At 42.2% G+C, this 18,475-nt stretch overlaps 1 protein-coding gene across 3 annotated transcripts; it reads left to right on the forward strand.

The window, feature by feature from the left end:
* The first annotated feature begins 220 nt into the window (after positions 1–220).
* Positions 221–18,241, forward strand: LOC102688829 (complement C1s subcomponent-like). 3 transcript variants are annotated; one of them, XM_069182694.1, is made up of 11 exons: positions 221–311; positions 4,856–5,069; positions 6,675–6,852; positions 8,917–9,039; positions 11,134–11,327; positions 11,799–11,946; positions 12,953–13,074; positions 13,273–13,348; positions 13,925–14,056; positions 14,735–14,809; positions 16,878–18,241. In XM_069182694.1, the coding sequence occupies exons 1-11, from the start codon at positions 304–306 to the stop codon at positions 17,681–17,683; spliced, it is 2,076 nt and encodes a 691-aa protein (XP_069038795.1). In that variant the 5' UTR covers positions 221–303; the 3' UTR covers positions 17,684–18,241. The 3 variants fall into 3 exon arrangements, with proteins under 3 accessions (XP_069038795.1, XP_069038794.1, XP_069038793.1); XM_069182693.1 differs by lacking the exon at positions 221–311 and adding an exon at positions 2,042–2,100; XM_069182692.1 differs by lacking the exon at positions 221–311 and adding an exon at positions 2,875–2,981.
* The last annotated feature ends 234 nt before the right edge of the window (positions 18,242–18,475 follow it).

Genomic DNA, 18,475 nt, shown 5'->3' on the forward strand with positions numbered 1-18,475 from the left:
TCCCGCCGCGCACAGTGTGGGTACGGCTTTTCTCCTTCTGTGTGGTTGGTGGTGACGTGATGTAGTTTTGGTTGTCATCCTGTCTTCCTGTCTGTCTTTTTCACCCTGTCTCACCTTTTGCAGCGCTCATGTCCTGTACTGCCTGGCTGGCCCGTGAGTGCGATTCCAGTAACCCTCCCCTCCTCCCCTCTCTGACCAAAAAGCAAACACACAAAAACATTGATTTTGGAAGAGAAAAGAAATCGAGCGAGTCACAGAAAGGTAGAGACATCAGAAAAGTGACAAGCAGTGTCTTTGTGCAGTATGATCAGGTAGGTCTGCTTTTAATCTGACCAAATATCCACCATTTATAGCTTAATTTGCTAATTAGCTGAATTAGCTGAATGGCAGGCAAATAAACTGTTTGATGGTGTTTTGTTCTCTCGAGAGGTGCTTCAGCCTGTCTCTGTATTCCTTCCCTCCACAGACACCTTTGGGTGTTGTGTTTAGAGCCCCTTAAAAATCTGTTTTGGATCTGTAGATACAACCTGAAGGGTCTGATCCTGCTCGAAATTCTGGCCTTTTGAAAAGCCGATGCATAAGCAGAAAAGTGGGTCGTCTTATTTAAGTACGCTGGCACTAATCTAGGCAGAATCAAAAAGTCTTCCTGCCCAGAACAGTTCCAAAACCCTTTCGGAAATCGGGAGATTCTAGCTGTTTGGCTGTATCGGAGGCATCAATGTCTGTGCTTTGCGAGTCGGTGAATCGGCTTGTTTTGCTGTCCACAGGCATAGTGGGATTGTGAAACTCTCTCTCCAGGAGGTTTCTGCATGGGTATGTTAGATTTTCACTGCGAGACGGAGTCAGGGAGCTCTCAGCTGCTCCAGAGCCTTGTATGGAATTGAGACACATTAAAAACAAAAGAGATGCTGATTGATCCAGTAAGTTTTTAATGCCGCATGGCATATACAGGGAAGAAGTCTAAATCAAGCTGTTTCAATATTGGATAAAATGCCGTGCGAAGTGAGAACAGGAAGCTGTTCTCTATTGTTGTAATGGCTGCCCTGCCCCTCTCGAGCGTTCCGCTACTGTGCTAAGTTCTGCGTCACAGACAAGCAACCCTTCCCACACCGCAGGAGGTCAGCCTGCCCTCGGAAAGTTAGCGGGATTGGACGAGCCGTTGGAAGAGCTGGGGACACTTGGCTCCAGGGGTTTCTAGGAAAAAGACTCACGGCTCTGGTGCATCTGTTTTTCCACTTTATGAGGGATAACAATGGCCTGGAAGAAAATAGAATAGGCATGCAATGTTTGTGAGAAGCAGCATGTTGGCTGACCTGGCTCAACCAGCTTGAATAAAAAGTCCTCCCAACCCCTCCCTCCCCTCTAGGATGAGGAAATTAGGAATACTTCCGAAACAGCTGGAAATCCTCCTCTCGCTTTGGAACCATTCTTGTGTTTTTCTTCCTGCGCAGAGAGAGATGTTAACCACGGGGCAGCTGCTCAGGTGGAGAGGGTTGCAGAAAGGTGCATCCAAGGAAGAGAGAGGGTCCGACTGCGGAAATTCTCTCTTATCTGGAGGCGAGATCCTGGAGGATTATGGGAATTTGGTTGCCTTCATGCCTCCTGAACCTCAGTTCAAACACTTCTTTTTGGACGCGCACACCACTTTTTCCAGATTAGCGGCCAAGGTCACGGCCGATGCTCTTTCAGGACAGTCTCTCCAGGTTTCTCTTCCCTCTGTAGAGGAGTGGTTTCCAATCCTGGCCTTGGTGAGACACACGCCTGCTGGATTTTGTGCCAGCTTAGCCCACGATCAAACCCTTCATTGACTTCATAATAATCAGGTTCATTTGACCTGTCTGTCCCCAGCTATTAAACAGGCTAGAGCTTCAACCTTTGTATTCTGTAAGTGAAAGAAAAGCCCAAGCTTGTGACTAGAAACATAATGCAACTATTCAATTGAAGTACTGTAAGTATTTCGATCCAGTAAGGCTTCACTGATCTAATGCAGGTGAGCAGGAATGAAAACCAGCAGGTGTGTGAGTCCCCCTGATCAGGACTGGGCCTTAACACGGATATGTCTCTGTGGCAGGCCAGCTCCGTCCATGCAAGAGGAGAAGGGTGAGAGTCACATTCTCACATGGGTGCCATTGAGAGTACCTCTTGAGTTACGTTGCTAGAGCAGGTTTCCTTTGGTGTCTGTCGTGGAACATGGCTGAAATAATGTCTCATTTCTCAGTCGCCTTTGTTTCCATCGCGGTTTTGACGCGGCTGACCTGTCCCGCCCTCAGTTTCACCAGAGTCAGCGCAGCCTCGCTTGCATTCACAGTTGTAGCGTTTTATTGTATGTGGTGCATCAGTGTCCTCTTAGCCAGTCTCAGAAAAAATCTTTCAATGCTGCCCTTGTGCTGCACAAAAACAGCAGGACTCAAATGAGCTAAAAAGATTGACTGAATTCCTTTCCAGAAGGTTCATTGTCAAAATCCTCTGGATTGTGCTCGATGCCATCTTTGGTCTAAGTGCTTTTTTATTCTATTAACACAGCGTCTTGGCTGGCCTTTGTATAACTTAGTATAACTTTGAGTGTTTTTCAGGCTGATGTCTAACTAGCTCTCTGTGATTAGCTCTACTTTTGCAGGTGGGTCTTACAAAGAAAGTCATATAAGGTCACACCTTAAACAGAAAACCCACTGCTGAAGACAACGGTTAGAATTGTTCATGGGTCTAAAAATATCCCCTTAGGGCTAATCTTAGATAATGTAGGCGTGAACGCTTGAGTTAAAAATGTTACCTGAAATCAATTTACCTATCTTGGTGTTAAATGAAAAGCTGCTTTTTATGCACATTTTGTTTCAGATCTTTTCAACCAAAGCACTGTTCATGTAAGCTGAGACTGATGACTAAGACAGAGGCTTTCTGATTCATTGTGCTTACTTAGCGACGTTTGAATCTGCATCTATGCACATAGTCATTCGGCTATCAGTGACCTATCTAGTTAAATGGTAAGATGATGAGAATTGGGGTTTCAGTTTTTCAGCTTCTTCAGTTAGCAAGTCATTCAATTTAACACTAAACCACATGGGCTGCTAAATACATCTTACATTAATTTGTGGATAATTCACACTTATGTCTGAAGATGACACACTGCTTTTCTCCCAGATTTGTTTTATATTGTTAGAAAAATTTACATCTTGGCTCTCCTAGTCAGACTCCACCTTATATTAAAAATTCAAAATATATCCCCAGTTTTAGCACCTGACAATACCTGACAAATTGTCAAATTTCAACATGTTACTCAAGGGAACTTTCAGAAGTTTTTATTTTTTGTGGTGCATGATCTCAAGCAACAGATAACAGATGATGATTTTTTAAGATCATTCTTCTGGCAGTAGAAGAATTTGTAAATCCGCAAAACTAACACTGGGGTCTCAAACTCTGGTCCTTCAGATCCTCAGTTCAGCATGTTTTAGAGGTAACGTTCGAATCATCAACGTCTTATGCCTTGAAACTACTTCACTGCAAACAATGAAGCAGTGATTAGTTAAATTAAGCAAATTAATGATCATCTGGGGTCAGACATCTCAGTACATAAGAAATGTTACAAATGAGATGTTGCCAGTCATCCCATGGCAGTTAGTAGCAAACCTGACGATCTCATTAATCCATTTCTTGAAAGACACCAGGGTATTGGCTTTGTCAGTGTGGCTGGGTAGCTTGTTCCAAACTCCCACATCTCTCTGTGTAAAGTAGAGCCTCCTGTCCTGATTGGAGGATCTCATCCAGCCGTTTCATGAAAGAAGCCAGGATGTCCTCTTTGACAGCATCCTGGTTCCGCATTCCCATCCCATTTTGTCCCATTTTATCTGCATTAAAAACCGTTGCCTGGAGAATGTTGTGCTTTGTGGGACAATGTCCTGTCAGTGTTGGGTTTCTGAATTGGTGGCAGTTGTGCTGCCACTACAGTACTGTGAGACGATGTCTTGATGGAAATGAAGTGTCTAGACCGTAATAAAAACCAGCAGGTTCAGGAGTTCTACTATTCATCTGCAAGATGCCGAGATGGACAATTTGTGTCAAAGAAGAATGCTGGAACGTAATCAGCACAACATTTTAAAACCCTCCAGCGACCAATTTTGCCCTCTGGTTAAGGCGACTAATCTTATCAGTGATTGTGGTTGTCCTGTTACCGCCCATGTCGTGACAAAACAAGGGCATCTTTATCTTCAACACCATAACAATCAGTATTGTCACCAGGCTCGAAGCGGACCTTTCAGGTCACACTGGTTTGTAGATCTGTAAGAGCAATTCATCGGAAGTATTTATTTTTATCACTGAGAAACAAGAAATGCAATCTACGGTATATAAACGGCTGCTGTTTAAGACACAGGATAAAACAAGAATTGAACAAGTGTTTAAGAAGTCACTCTAATGTGATCTTACATACCCCCTCCCCTCCTCCACCCCTGCCCCCACTGGAAACTTAAATGCAATCTTTCTCAAACCACTTTAAACGCTGCTTTGCGTCACAGCCAGCACTCTCCGGCTCGCTGAGCTGTGCTTGCTTCCTCTGCTTGCTAAATCGATCAGCTACCAAGTTCAAACAAACCGTTTTGCAGGACAGACATTAATGGAGTCACAAAATGATTCAATTCTAAGAATTGCGCTTTTCTTGTCTGCGCATGTAGTCAAGAAGCAATTCTTGTTAATTTCTTTCTGCTCTATCTTGCTGCCCTCCTTCTACTGCTCTTGCGCTCATTCTCTCTCCTTGTCCCTCTTTCTCGATGAAGGCAGTATTAAACTTATGTGCTGAAGTAAAGCATTTGTTCAGTATGTCAGCACTTTATTAACGCACTCCTTTTTTCCATCTTGGCTCCAGGCTTCCTCTGCTGCTCTCTCTCTCCCTCTTCCTCTCTCCCTCCCTCTCGCTGGCTCTCTCAGGCTGGCTGCAGTCGCCGCAATATCCTGAGGGGTACCCCGAGGATGTAAACGAAATGTGGGAGCTGCCAGTGCCCCAAGGGTTTGCCCTGACGCTGCAGCTCATCCATCTGGACCTGGAAGAAAGTGAGGGGTGTCAGCATGATGCACTCAATGTGAGGAGATGTCTTCATCACCATCATCTTCAGCACCATTAACATCTGAACTGTCATCTTCATCACCATCAACTTCAGCACCACTAACATCTGAACTATCATCTCCTTCACCTTCATCTTCAGCATCACTTACATCTGAACTGTCATCTCCATCACATTCGTCTTCATTACCCACTAACATCTGAACTATCATCTCCATCACCTTCATCTTCAGCACCACTAACATCTGAACTGTCATTTCCATCACCGTCATCTTCGGCACCGCTGACATCTCCATTACCATAATTTTCAACAGCATATCTTCACTATCACAATTGCTATAATCTCCAGCGCAACAATTACACCTACAATTACGCTACAATTACCTCCATCATCTTCATTCTCAGCAGTGCTGTTATCTTCACGATCATCTTCATTACCATCATCTTTACTGTTTTCTGAAATTACTATTATCTTTTCTATCCTCATCACTCATCATCAATATTATCTTCTCTGTCATATCCATTATTATAATCATCAGTGCTATTATTCTATTTACTATCACCTTCATTATTTTCAGTCTCAGCACTGTTACTATCTTTCCTATTATTATCATCTTCAGTCACATTATTATCCTCATTGTTGTGTTCAGCAACATTACCTTAACTATCATCTCCATCACCATTTTTATATTCACCATCGTTTCCATGACTACCCTGCTCAGCACTAACAGCACCATTATTATCTTCACTGTCATCCCTGTCAACAGTTTCAACGGTGCAAAAATATGCATTATCTCCAACACCAGTATCTTTATCGTGATTATCTTCATTGTCTGTATTATCATTAATGATGAAAAACAAAACTAGTGTAGCTCACTTATATGAATTCACACATATATAAGGAGGCACAAAAACAAGTTCTGTTACTATTATTAACAGAATTAATTCAATTTGTATGAGAAGTCAAGATGTTCTCTACTAATTTGTAATCCTCCATGACATCACTAAAGATCTTAAAATACCGCCTTTTCATTGCCAGCCTCATTTTTCAATGTTGTAATCAAATCACTCAAGCACTTGGCATCGTCGCACTTTGCTTCCTGCTCTGAAGAGTGATCGACAGCTCCAGCCAACATAACTCCCACCCAAAATCCATGGGAGATACTTTTTCAGATCAGGAAATACCTCCCATCTGCCCTCTATTAACTGAAGGACATGATTGTGTCTGACTGCCATGTGAAAGATGTCAAGAACAGCTTCCCCACGTAGGGCTCATGGAGACCCATTATATCACAAATGAATACCAGGACAAACAACATGTTTGTGTGTTCCAGGCTCGATCAGTCATATCAATGTTTACAATTCAGTTGATTTAATTTCATTCCATCAGTGCTCTTCTCCCAGCTCACACATCTGGTGAGGAGAGTTTAAGAGGGAGATCCCAGCTGCTGCCGATCAAGGCACTAACTGCCAGCAGCTGTGGTCTCCCGGGTGAGAACTCGCTGATACACTGTCGCGCAGGTCACAAAATAATTATAATGTGACAAAGATCTCTATGAGTGCTCTGCCTCTCCAAATGCGAGGCTGGCATTAGAAGATAGACGTGTGTATCGTTTTTGGACAGATCTCAGCCGATGGGGTGCAGCTGGCATCGCTGTGTGGTCAGCTGTCCTTCGAGGAGCTGCAATCCCAGGTTAATCCCATGCTGCACACCTCTGGCAGCTCTCTCGTCGTACGTTTCCATTCGGACTATTCCAACACCGAGAGACACACCGGCTTCCGGGCAATATTTTCTACCCAGGGTAAGAAGGAACAATACGAGCTTTCGAACGCAACATAATGGGTTACTGGAGCAGTAAAGGCAAGGTTAATTTGACAATAAAATGCAGAGGCCGTGTCATGGAAATTTTATAATAGCATTTGAACCAGGTAGAAACATGGCTGTGGCTGCTCTGTATGTGATCAGGTGACAGGAAACAAAGCTGAGCATGATTAAGGTTTTTTTTTTTTCAACTGGAAATTATGATGAGAAAATCAGAGAGACTTTTAATAGCGATGATGTCCTCGCTGTCACAATCGGTTAAGGGCTCATCTCTGACTTAAGCTGAGTTTCTCTATAGTCTATAGTCCATTGCAAACAATGCCTTGACAAATGTTGATGACTTCAAATGCACTTACTTTAGTTTATTGCTGACAGCTTTCATACTATTCCTGCATAATACGAGAAATGCTTTCATAGAGGCTACTGCACATAATGTGCACGAATAGAATATGATTTATGACTTGTCCTTAACAACATAATGTGTACAAAAACATTTTATTCTAAAGTATAATACTTGTCTCATTTGTACCAGTGGTTAAAGTTGAGACCATGATTTGTGGTAGAATTTTGCCTCCACCTTATTTATTTTTCAATGTGTGGCATGACATTGTCTTCCGAATACTATTTTTTAGCATTTCTAATTGTACGAAAAGTTGATTGCTGCTCAGCATAGAAAGTCATTTGCCAGTTTGTGATTTGATCTGCACTGAGTGTGAAAAACTGTCTAGACCTTCCAGATCGGGAGGAGATTTGTGAAGCTTCCCCGTATATCACTTTTTTAAGCAGAAATGTATATGACTATAACTTGAGGATGTTTAAGTCAGTGCTCTCTGTGAGTCATGTCTGGTGGCTCTGAGAAACAAGCTCCATCAGATGCTATTGTGAAAGGCTTCTTACGTAGGAAATTGTTTGTTAACTTGAGATTTAACTTCCTCATTCTCAACCAGCCAACCATACATTCCAACCAATCTCCGTTGCAATTGTGTAGCAGAAGAAATGTTTTACGTCAAAAGATAAGATCACTTTATTGGCCATATATAATTTCTACAAAAAGAATTTGTCTTTTCACATACCCCAACTTGCTCTCCATGAGACACATGGAGACACATGGAGACACATGGAGACATATGGAGACACATGGAGACAGACCTTGGGATCAGAGCACAGGGTCAGCCATTTATATGGCTCCCCTGGAGCAGTTGGGGTTAAGGGCCTTGCTCAGGGGCCCAACGGAATAGAATTTCTCTGCCACTCACTGGATACGAACAGGCAACCATTGGCAACCGGCAACCGGCAAACACAATGTTTCAGCTGTGGAGCCTTCTTCGGGTGCCACACTGTAAAATGCCCACCTAAGTGACGATAAGATAAGCGACGGCACATATATGATGCTTTGGATAAAAATAACAGCCAAATAAATGTAAGAAATATATTCAGAAATGAACAATTACTGTGTTACAGGAATCTGCCAATTCTAAAGCTCAGTAGATGGGACCAGGAGGTGGTGCTGTCATCGAGCTGATACTAGAACTGTTAGATCACGATGCAGACTCTAAAGAGGCCACATGTGCTCTGCAATTTCGGGGAGAGGGGTGTTACAGACTGGGCGGTCATGCTTATTTCAGTAATCCAGCTGGGAAAGAGGCTAGATGGGGCTAGAACATGAGAGAGGTTACAAAGAAGAGAAGTTGTGTTGCTCACAGGGTTGCGAAGAGCTATTTGATCTGAGGATCTTGTCTGACTAGTGGCAGAGGCTGGCAAAGCAGTCTGGTTTAGATTAGGTTGCATTCAGGGTTTGTTTTTGAATACTGAGACTTTGGACTTCTGCACTAATGTTTCACCTGTTTCATGTTTATATATATATAGAACATTACTGTAGTTAAGAACATTGCTGCTTGGATGAATCTCATGCCACACAGCCCACCCCCTCACAATCAATGCTTTAAATTTGTAAATCTATCCCATCGATGTAAGTGTTCTGTCCTTTGTGCTTCATTGTGCATAAACCATTCATTCTGTGTTTCTCTCTCTTTCTCTCCCTCAGATATTGATGAGTGCTCAGACCCATACAATGAATGCACACAATTCTGCAACAACTACATTGGGGGATACTATTGCTCCTGCCAGCCAGAATACGCCTTGGACCTTGACAACCACACCTGTACAGGTACACTGAAAACTCGACTGACACCAGTACAGGTACTTGTGAATACATGACCTACACCCGTAACCAGCAGCCATATCATCCAGTAGCTCAGCAGGTGTGAGCCTGGTCAGTACCTCGATGGGAGACCTCCTGGGAAAAACTAAGGCTGCTGCTGGAAGGGGTGTTAGGGGGGCCAGTAGAGGCTGCTCACCCTGTGGTCTGTGTGGGTCCTAATGTCCCAGTATAGTGACGGGGACACTAGAGTGTAAAAAGATCTAATCTTCAGATGAGATGTATAACCAAGGTTCTGACTCTCTGTGGTCATTACAACTCCCAGGGTGTTTCTTGAAAAGAGTAGGGGTGTTACCCCGGTGTCCTGGCCAAATTTCTCCCTGGCCTTTACCAATCATGGCCTCCTAATAATCCCCATCTCTGAACTGGCTTCATCATTTTGCTCTCCTCCCCACTGAGAGCTGGTGTGTGGGGAGAGGACTGGAGCATCATCCAGGTGGGGCTGCACACTGATGGTGGTGACAGTGGGATTCCCTCTTACCTGTAAAGCACTTTGAGAGGAGTGTCCAGAAAAGAGCTATATAAGTGTAAGGAATTATTAGTAATTATTATCAGGTACAGGTAGTACAGGTACAATGAATACACCACCTACACCAGTACAGGTACAATGATACAAAATGGACACCTGTACAGACTCGATAGGTGCAGTTCATGCAGAAAAGATAAACAGAAAGATCTGCATAGACAGATACTCAGACAGATGTGTTTTCACAGGTAGATACATCAGTAGGACAGCTTGCATGGGGAGGTACTGTACATGGACAGAAGGCCCCCAGTGCTCATGTACAAATCTGTGGTGAAACTCTGATCTCCTGATCTCTATCAGAAACAAGACCTTTGTAGGAGGATTTAAGCTGTGATTTTGATAAATATGGAACATTTTGCCTGAAAGATTATTTTACCTGCCCACTAAATGCACAGTTGTATTCTAAAAGAAGAGATGTGTGCCCCTTTTTTTAGTCCCAGTACTACCAGCAGTGAAAGGAGTAATTTTAATGGGGTTTTATTTTCTATTTCTTATTTACTACACTAGAAATGAGATAGGAATCATTCATAAAAACCAAGCAAAATGTCCCTCAGCATCTGACTTCAAAATGGTCCTAACTGGTTAACTTATGCACATACTGTAGAACAATTTTTATTTGTTACAACAGGAAGAGCTTTTTAATCACAATTTAAACACTAAAAATGATGGTTTGATAACTGGTTAGTGGTCTGGACATGTACTGTACCTGGAAGGCTGTGGATTCAAATTCCAAGTAGGGCACAGCTGTTGTATTCTTGAACAAGAGACTTTTCTCACACTCCTCTCAGCTGCATACACTGTATGAGTAATAATATATGGCTTTGGAACAAGAGTCAGCCAAATTATATGATTATAATCATTTAGCTGCAATGCCTGACTTATAGTTTAGACTGCAGTCCACTTTGAGACATTCTTGGTTGTGCAGTATCAGGAGCTGCTAAATACCAGAGAGATCTGCTTCTACAATACAGTACGTGTAGCTCAAATAATAGTTATAGTACTGTACATGCGATTGGGTTACAGAGACTCTGTGATTGAGATCTGATGCCAGCTAGTGGAGAAATAAAAAAATATATATTTCAGCTCATTTGTGTTACCCGTGACTTTTATTACCCTACTAAATGGCAAATAGTACGTATTTTGTCAAACTATCATTCCCATTTTATTGTCTTGATCTGTTATGGATTATTGTGGTTTTAGCTGAATCAAATAAAGATGGATTGTAAACTTCCTTAACTATTAAACTATTGAGCTAGCAGAGCCAACAACTGTGCTGGTACAGCTTCATCACGCTAAGGAATTTAGACTTGCACATATCTTACTAATGTGTTCCTGTTGTTACCAGTTACAAAATATAACTTGTTGTATGTTTCCAGAATATGTGGTAAATCCTTTGGGCTTTCTCTCTTACGCATACAGTATAAGAATGCACTAGTTTAAATTATATGTTACTCCCACTCCGATTGTTAAAACCCCCTGACCTAGTCCAGTGGCTCTATTTGTCCCTTTCCTCTCAGTCAACTGCAGTGTTGACCTGGGGAGCTCCACCAGGGGCTCAGTGTCCAGTCCTGGACATCCCAGCTCCTACCCAGAACACGCCGCCTGCTCCTACCGCCTGAGCATTGATGAAGGATTCCAGTTGGTCATTGACTTTGAGGATCCCTTTGACATTGAGGGACAGAGAGGAGGACCCTGCATAGACTCATTGCAGGTCAGTGTTTGGTCTTTCTGTATTAATCAGTATTAATAAACATCTCTAGGATGTACATACAATTCTGAATGAATCTATGTTAGGTGTGTCTCTAGAGTCAATATGGGGGTATTAATCTGCACTAGGTGTGTCTCTAGGGTCTATATTAAGGTCTGTATTAATCTCTGTGTTAGGTATGCCTCTAGGGTCTGTATTAATCTCTGTGTGTTAGGTGTATCTTTAGGGCCTATATTGAGGTCTGTATTGATCTCTGTGTTTTAGGTGTATCTGTAGGGTCTGTACTATGATCTGCATTAATTTTTCTGTTAGGTTTGCCTCTAGGGTCTGTACTAGGGTCTGTATTAATTTCTCTGTGTTAGGTGTGCCTCTAGAGTATATATCAGGCTCTCAACTAATCTCTCTGTGTTCATTCTGATTTAAGAGACTATGTTAAAGACCAAATTGATCCTGTAAATACTTTCTACTTCTCAGATTAAGACCCCATCTCGTGTATTTGGGCCCTTCTGTGGTGACCAGGCCCCCCCTTCTCTGATCACTGGGTCTCATCAGATGGAGATTTTATTTAACACAGATGGCTACGGAACCAACACTGGCTTCACACTCACCTACAGAGCCAAAGGTAAAGAGCGAAATACGTGCAAAAGAGACAACAACAAGTTCCCAAAGGTCAGGAAAGTGATGGAAATAAAAAAGTTCTCTTTTCTATAATATATCCCATCCTTTTTGAATTTCCAATATGAAAGTGTCATCAGTGTGTCTTGCAAAATGAATTGTTAAAATGATTTGATTCTATGATATTACTCTAGTAGAGTTTTAAGCAAGAGAGAGACTGTGTTTCTAAATCTAATGCAGTTGAAGATCTCCCATGTGGTGTACTCCACTGAGTGGACTGGTATGTCTTCCTCAGTGATGACTGATTGTGCTGGTGTCTTCCCCCAAGATGGACTTACTTACTGAGCAATGAGGAAAGATATGAGTTTTGAAAAGAGGGTTAACTAACTTCTTTCTGCACAAAGACGTCTTCTGTTACAAAATATTCCATGCTTCAGCACTAGAGTCAGAGCAAGGATGGGAGTTAGCTGATAAGAAGTGCGAGCTAGAGACTCCCTAACTATGGGAGGATGAGACCAGCCATTCAAAGTGTTCAAGGCCTTGAGAATGTCCGAACACAGATGGTCTTCCTCCCCATTACCATGGTAACAATTTGAGCTAGAAACGGCTGAAGTTTTTTATATAAACTGGTGCTCTGCACCTATAATCTTTGAACAGTTCCGATTGTATTGTTCCTTGCATGCAATAAAACTCATGCAAAACAGCTTCATCTCGGGGGTCCAGAACTTATTTGTTTGTCATAACAAGCAGATACCTGTCTCCCCAGGTGGATGACTTAATGATTAGACGGGCATCTGGCCCTGAGTGACTGACGTCTTGTGCAGGTATCTGCTTTTCCAGCCTATAAGACATTTTGGGATATACAGTACAACAGTAAGGGCAAGCACCTTCGTCTCCTTAAATGTAAAACAGGCTCTGAAAGATGTTGTGAAAGTAAACTTCTCATTACATTAGTGGTGATGGTGTTCATAATGAAGAGTGAGGAGATGATGATAATAATGATGGTGTTTCAGCCAAGACGTGTCCCAGTACAGTGACGGCTCAGTCCAGTCTGATCCCTGGATGGCCCCAGTATGAATATGGAAACAAAGTCACGGTGCAGTGTGACACCGGGTTTGAGGCTGCGATGGACTCTGTGAGTACATACAGTTGATATATAATAAAAAATAAACAATATGTACATTATCTGCTTCTAATTGATGCGGTATCAGTGTTATTTATGTGTTTTCAATAATCCTACTCTTTCTCATGTTTCTAATTTTTCTTGTACAATTATTGCACAGTAGTGACCTCTACCCCACCTGACTTTATTCACTTATTATTTTTTCTGCAGAAGGGTGACATGAAGACCAACTATACTTCATTCTGTCAGAGAACTGGAGTCTGGAGCCCCATTCACCCCTGCCAGCGTGAGTCACTGAATCCTCCTCTACACTGTGCACACATACAGTACTCCTACTGTATCTGTACTGTACACTGACCACGTCCTCCCTGATACTGCACTCTGGCCACACCCTCACTGGCCACACCCACACTGACACTGCACACTGACCACACTCTCACTGACCACACCCACACTGATACTGCACACTGACCACACCCACACTGACTGCATATTGATTACAGCATCAGCTAGATCAATTTCATATTCTCTGAAGCTGCAGGACTTTTTCACATATTGTACTTTTTGGAACTGAGAGGAGAGGCACCCACATAGTTTTTCAACTTAGTTTGTCTGTGCTTGCCACTAGTGTTGACAGTGTTGACCTGATTGTAATGAAAGTGCTGTGCAAAAGGGGTCACAGCAAAACTGATTGATGTACTTAACGGACTTTGAAAACAGCAGCATAGACCGCAGACTGGAAGACAGAGAGATTCAAACACAAGGAGATGCAGTGTTATACAGACACAAGGGAAGTCAAAGTCACATAGACAGGACCCTCAATGTTGTGATACCATCCAGATGTGTATGTTCACCATTCCAGGTGTGGACTGTGGCACACCTCTTCTACCTGAGAGCGGAGTACTGCAGCTGGTCAACAAAAAGCCGAGAACTCTGTACCAGGATGAGATCCAGCTGAAGTGCGAGTCAAAATATTACAAGCTGGAGGGAGAGGGTAACATTCCTGTCCTGCTCTTGTTTGACTCACTCACCCATTTTCTCAGTACTACAGATTTACAATTAAAGCCTATTGATTTGTAAGTTTGTAAGTACGGTTGTAAGTTTGTCTTTAGAATCTATATAACTCTGTGTGAGGTGTGGCAGTATGGTGTATTTTAGAGTCTATATCAAGCGTTAGGTATTATCTCTTGTGTTTTTATACAGTACCATCATTTTCATTCTTTCTCTGGTATGTGTCTCTATACTGGGGCGGAGCGGTGGCTCTGTGGCTCAGGATCTGCGCCTGTGGCTGGAAGGTTGTCGGTCCGTATCCTGCGGCCCGCAGAGGAATCCTACTCTGTTGGGTCCCTGAACAAGGCCCTGAACCCCAACTGCTCCAGGGGTGCCATATAAATGGCTGACTCTGCACTCTGACCCCCAGCTTCTCTCCCTGTCTGTGTGTCTCATGGAGAGCAAGCTGGGGTCTGTGAAAAGACAAATTCCTAATACTAGAAATTGTATATGGCTGAGAAAGTGAGCTTATTTTATCTCTCTTATATTACATATTAGAATTGTTTTGACTGTATGGTGTTTCTATTGTGTGTTTGTAATAGCGTAACACTAATGTCTGTTATACTCAACACTGTGATATAGTGTAATATCATAATAATGAAACTCTGTCTCTCATTCCCAGATGTGTACAGATGCGATGCGCAGGGTGAATGGAGTTCTGTGAAGGGCAGCAGTCATTGGCCAAAATGTGTTGAAGGTACACACGATCAATATTCCTACTACTGCTTATAATAATATGACTTGTGATGTGCTGGTGTAACCCACCTTGAGCCCGTTGCTTGCTGGGATAGGCTCCGGCTCCCCTGCGACCCTGAATTTAATGAATTAATTTGAAAACAGGTAGAGGGATTACTACTGCTACCAATAAGTCACTCCACTCAGAGCACTCTACATAACAATAAGTGATCATTAATATTAGGAATAACAATATAGGAATGAAGGTTTTCCACCCATTTTCACATCTGTTCAAGTAGAGTAGGGAAACTCCAGGTCACAAAAAAACTCTGGTTTTATACTGTTTTGACTCTAGGACATACTTTACAATTGCTTTGTTATACAGCGGGCTCACCGTCAAAATTGGTAAAGACTAACTAAAATAAACATAGGAAATAAACAGTACAGCCGCTACTTCTTGAGGAAAACTTGCTCAGCATTTGTTTTGAAAAAAACAACGTATTCGAATAAGAGCCTGTGGTTTTCTCATTTTGGAGGCCACCAAATATAGCTCCTTATCTGTGCTGTTTATTTTATGTGGCTTTTCTTTTTTCTTCTTTGCTAATAGTTCTTGAGCCCCCTGCAGTGGCAGTCATTGACGGTCCAGCTTATTTGTTCAGTTATAACTGTTGTTTAATTAGATCAGTAGTATTTGTAGGAGTTCTGTGAATTTACTGAGACAATTTATTAATTGTAGCAGTGACCCTGAGGTGATACTTATATGGCTATTAGAAAATCAATCGATCAGAGATGCGCACACACGGGTTCAATACACGAGATACATTTATTAATACATAAATTGTGCATATAAAACACATACCAGTCTGCCTAGATACAGCTGGCAGATCTTACTGTGAGGGTTATCAAAGTGCAAGGTATATAATCACGAAGAGATGCAAACCAAAGAATATACTTCAGTATACCATTTGGCTGTACTATCGTTAATCAGTCTCATTATTACCACTTCTACATTACCTACTCAAAAGTAAATACATTACTCATGTGAATTGAATTGATATCAACTTGTGGTGGGGTAACAGTTGAATTCTCGAGATGCAATGTATACATTGGGTTTACTTATCCAGATATGAATTCGTATTTCCCGGCATGGACACCAAAGACCAGCTGGCAGGCTCTGTCCAATCGGCGTCCTCTGGCTCAGTGTCAGTTCTGAAGCTGTTCCAAGTCGGAGAAATTAGGAGGAGAGATTTCTGCTGTCAGACTCTCTCTCAGGGACCTACAGTACTAGTAGTCCGGCTGACTAGTAGAAGGTCTCTATGCACAGAGGCTGATCGTGGGTCTGAGCAAGTCACTCTTTTGGGGGAAGAAACGTGGTTTGCTTCCAGTATCCAGTTGTCAACAAGAGTCCAAGCATTTAATCCGGTGATCAAGCAAAGCATCCACGTTGGCGGCTAGCAATTTGGGCCAACACTTTCCAGAAACAAGCTTCCAGTCCCTATACAGACAACACTGGCCGTCATGTGATTGTCTCTGAGGGTGTGAAAATGGCCGGAGAAGCCAAGTTCTGATTCTTTCTGGTGCCTTTAAAACTAGAACCAAAACGGGTGATGATTGGTTGAGAGTTTAGAGGGCATTTGAGACCCATGTGGGGTTGCCACGCCCTGCAGGTTCCTGATTGGTTGGTGAAGGTGAGAGATGAGTAACAATGACCTCTGACATCTAGGACTGCAGTCCAGATGTTCCCAGGAATTCCATGGGCAGATAGGAGCTAGGAATGGCCATTGATCATGATAGCCAAGCATGGCTGGGCGCATCCCCATTTGGGAGCTGCTCCTTATCAGAGAGAAAACACTTGAAATCAGAAAATGCATGAATAGCTTCTCTGTGGCTGCACCACAGAGATGAAGAAGAGAGATGGGGCCTCATTTAGGAAAGCATAGCAACATGTAATTCTGTCTTATTAATAAGCATTGACGCAACATAGTACATGATAGTAGAGAAATTATTAAATATTAAATTGCATGGCAAATGAGTTCCTCCAAAGTTTCTTCTCTTTCTACTCTTCTCTCTGCTGTACTCTTTTCTCACAGTGTGTGGAGAGCCCGAGAGCAAGCACTCTGATTTTGGCCGTATTTTTGGAGGAAGTGAGGCAGAGCCTGGTCAGATCCCCTGGCAGGTCTATGTTGAAAATCCAAAAGGAGGAGGATCTCTGATCTCTGACCGATGGGTCCTCACAGCTGCTCATGTGGTTGAAGGGCAGCACAGTGTGCTTTTGTACGGGGGGACAGCGGACATTGGGAATATAGGAAGCTCAGAGAACGTTGTGATTCTGGAGAGTGAGAAGATCTTCATCCATCCAGGATACCCAAAAGCCCCAACAAGTGGGAGACGTACCAATTATGACAACGACATCGCCCTGGTCAGACTGAAATCCCGTGTACCCCTGGGACCCCATCTTCTCCCCATCTGTCTCCCCGAGAGGAAAGACGATGGGACTCTTATTTCCGAAAGACTGGGGTTTGTTTCAGGATGGGGCAGGACAGAACATGGCACACTGAGCTCGAAACTGTTGTATGTTGAGATCCCTGTGAAGGACAGAGCCACCTGCTCCAAGAGGAAAGATGGAAAGCCAGTGACGCAGACATTCAGTGAGAACATGTTCTGTGCTGGTGAGAAGGATAAAGATAGCTGCAGTGGAGACAGTGGGGGTCCCTTCTTCCTCCGAGAGTTTCGGAGAGGAGCAGGAGGACAGATAGAAAGGGGTCCATTCCGTCTCTACGGCATTGTGTCCTGGGGAATAATCTGTCAGGAGAGGGGTTACTACACTAAAGTAGACAATTACCTGGACTGGATTACAGAAACCATGGAGACAGAGGAGAGAGATGAAGAAGATTAAGAATAGACTGGTTAGAGCAGATCATGTGATTATTCTACTGTACGTTAAGCAAACATAAATTTCATTAGCTGAGGATAGGTTAGACACAAATAAGTGGGTAATATAGAGTGCATTAGGTTAATTTAGATTATAACAGTGTTGTAGAACATCATCTTACATTATACTACATTCACCTTCAACTAAATGTGTGGAATTATCAGTGGTGAAATCAATATATTCTGACATATTTCAAAGGGTTACAAAAAAAATTGCACCAGAAAATAGGTTTTACTGAATAAAACAGATTTAATCTGGAGTACATTACGTTAAAATAAAATATTCTTATTTTTTAATTATATCATGTGTATCTGAAAGTGTGTTGTAGTTAATTTCATTCATTATTATAAGAATATATTATATTGTGTTAAATATACAGGTAATCATAGTATATTAGATATAGAGTTAAGGGGTAAATTGTGGATACATTCATGGACTCTATTTTATCATTACAGCAAATAATGTTTTATTCTATTGTGTGTCATTAGATGGCAATAAACTACGATATACTGTGCAAAAGTATTGGAATTGTCTTTTGTTACATTGCAGGAAATGAACCAAATTCTATTCTAATACATTAATTACAGTGAACTGAGTCACTATAAATGATATTACTTTGGTCAAGATAAAATAAGACATTATTTTCCTATCCTGACCTATTCTATCAGATCACAATAGGTCTAAACAGATCATAAGAAACTTCCTCTATGTAAATTGGTATTTTTTTCAAAACTATATTGATTCCCCCTGAAAGCA

Source organism: Lepisosteus oculatus, chromosome 23, assembly GCF_040954835.1.
Source record: "Lepisosteus oculatus isolate fLepOcu1 chromosome 23, fLepOcu1.hap2, whole genome shotgun sequence".
Classification (NCBI taxonomy): Eukaryota; Metazoa; Chordata; class Actinopteri; order Semionotiformes; family Lepisosteidae; genus Lepisosteus; species Lepisosteus oculatus.

Coding starts and splice junctions, on each gene's coding strand:
- LOC102688829 (XM_069182693.1), top strand. CDS start 2,057: ATGTCTCTGTGGCAGGCCAGCTCCGTCCATGCAAGAGGAGAAGG. Junction 11,328..11,798: donor CCTGCATAGACTCATTGCAG/GTCAGTGTTTGG, acceptor TCTACTTCTCAG/ATTAAGACCCCATCTCGTGT. Junction 14,057..14,734: donor TTACAAGCTGGAGGGAGAGG/GTAACATTCCTG, acceptor TCTCATTCCCAG/ATGTGTACAGATGCGATGCG.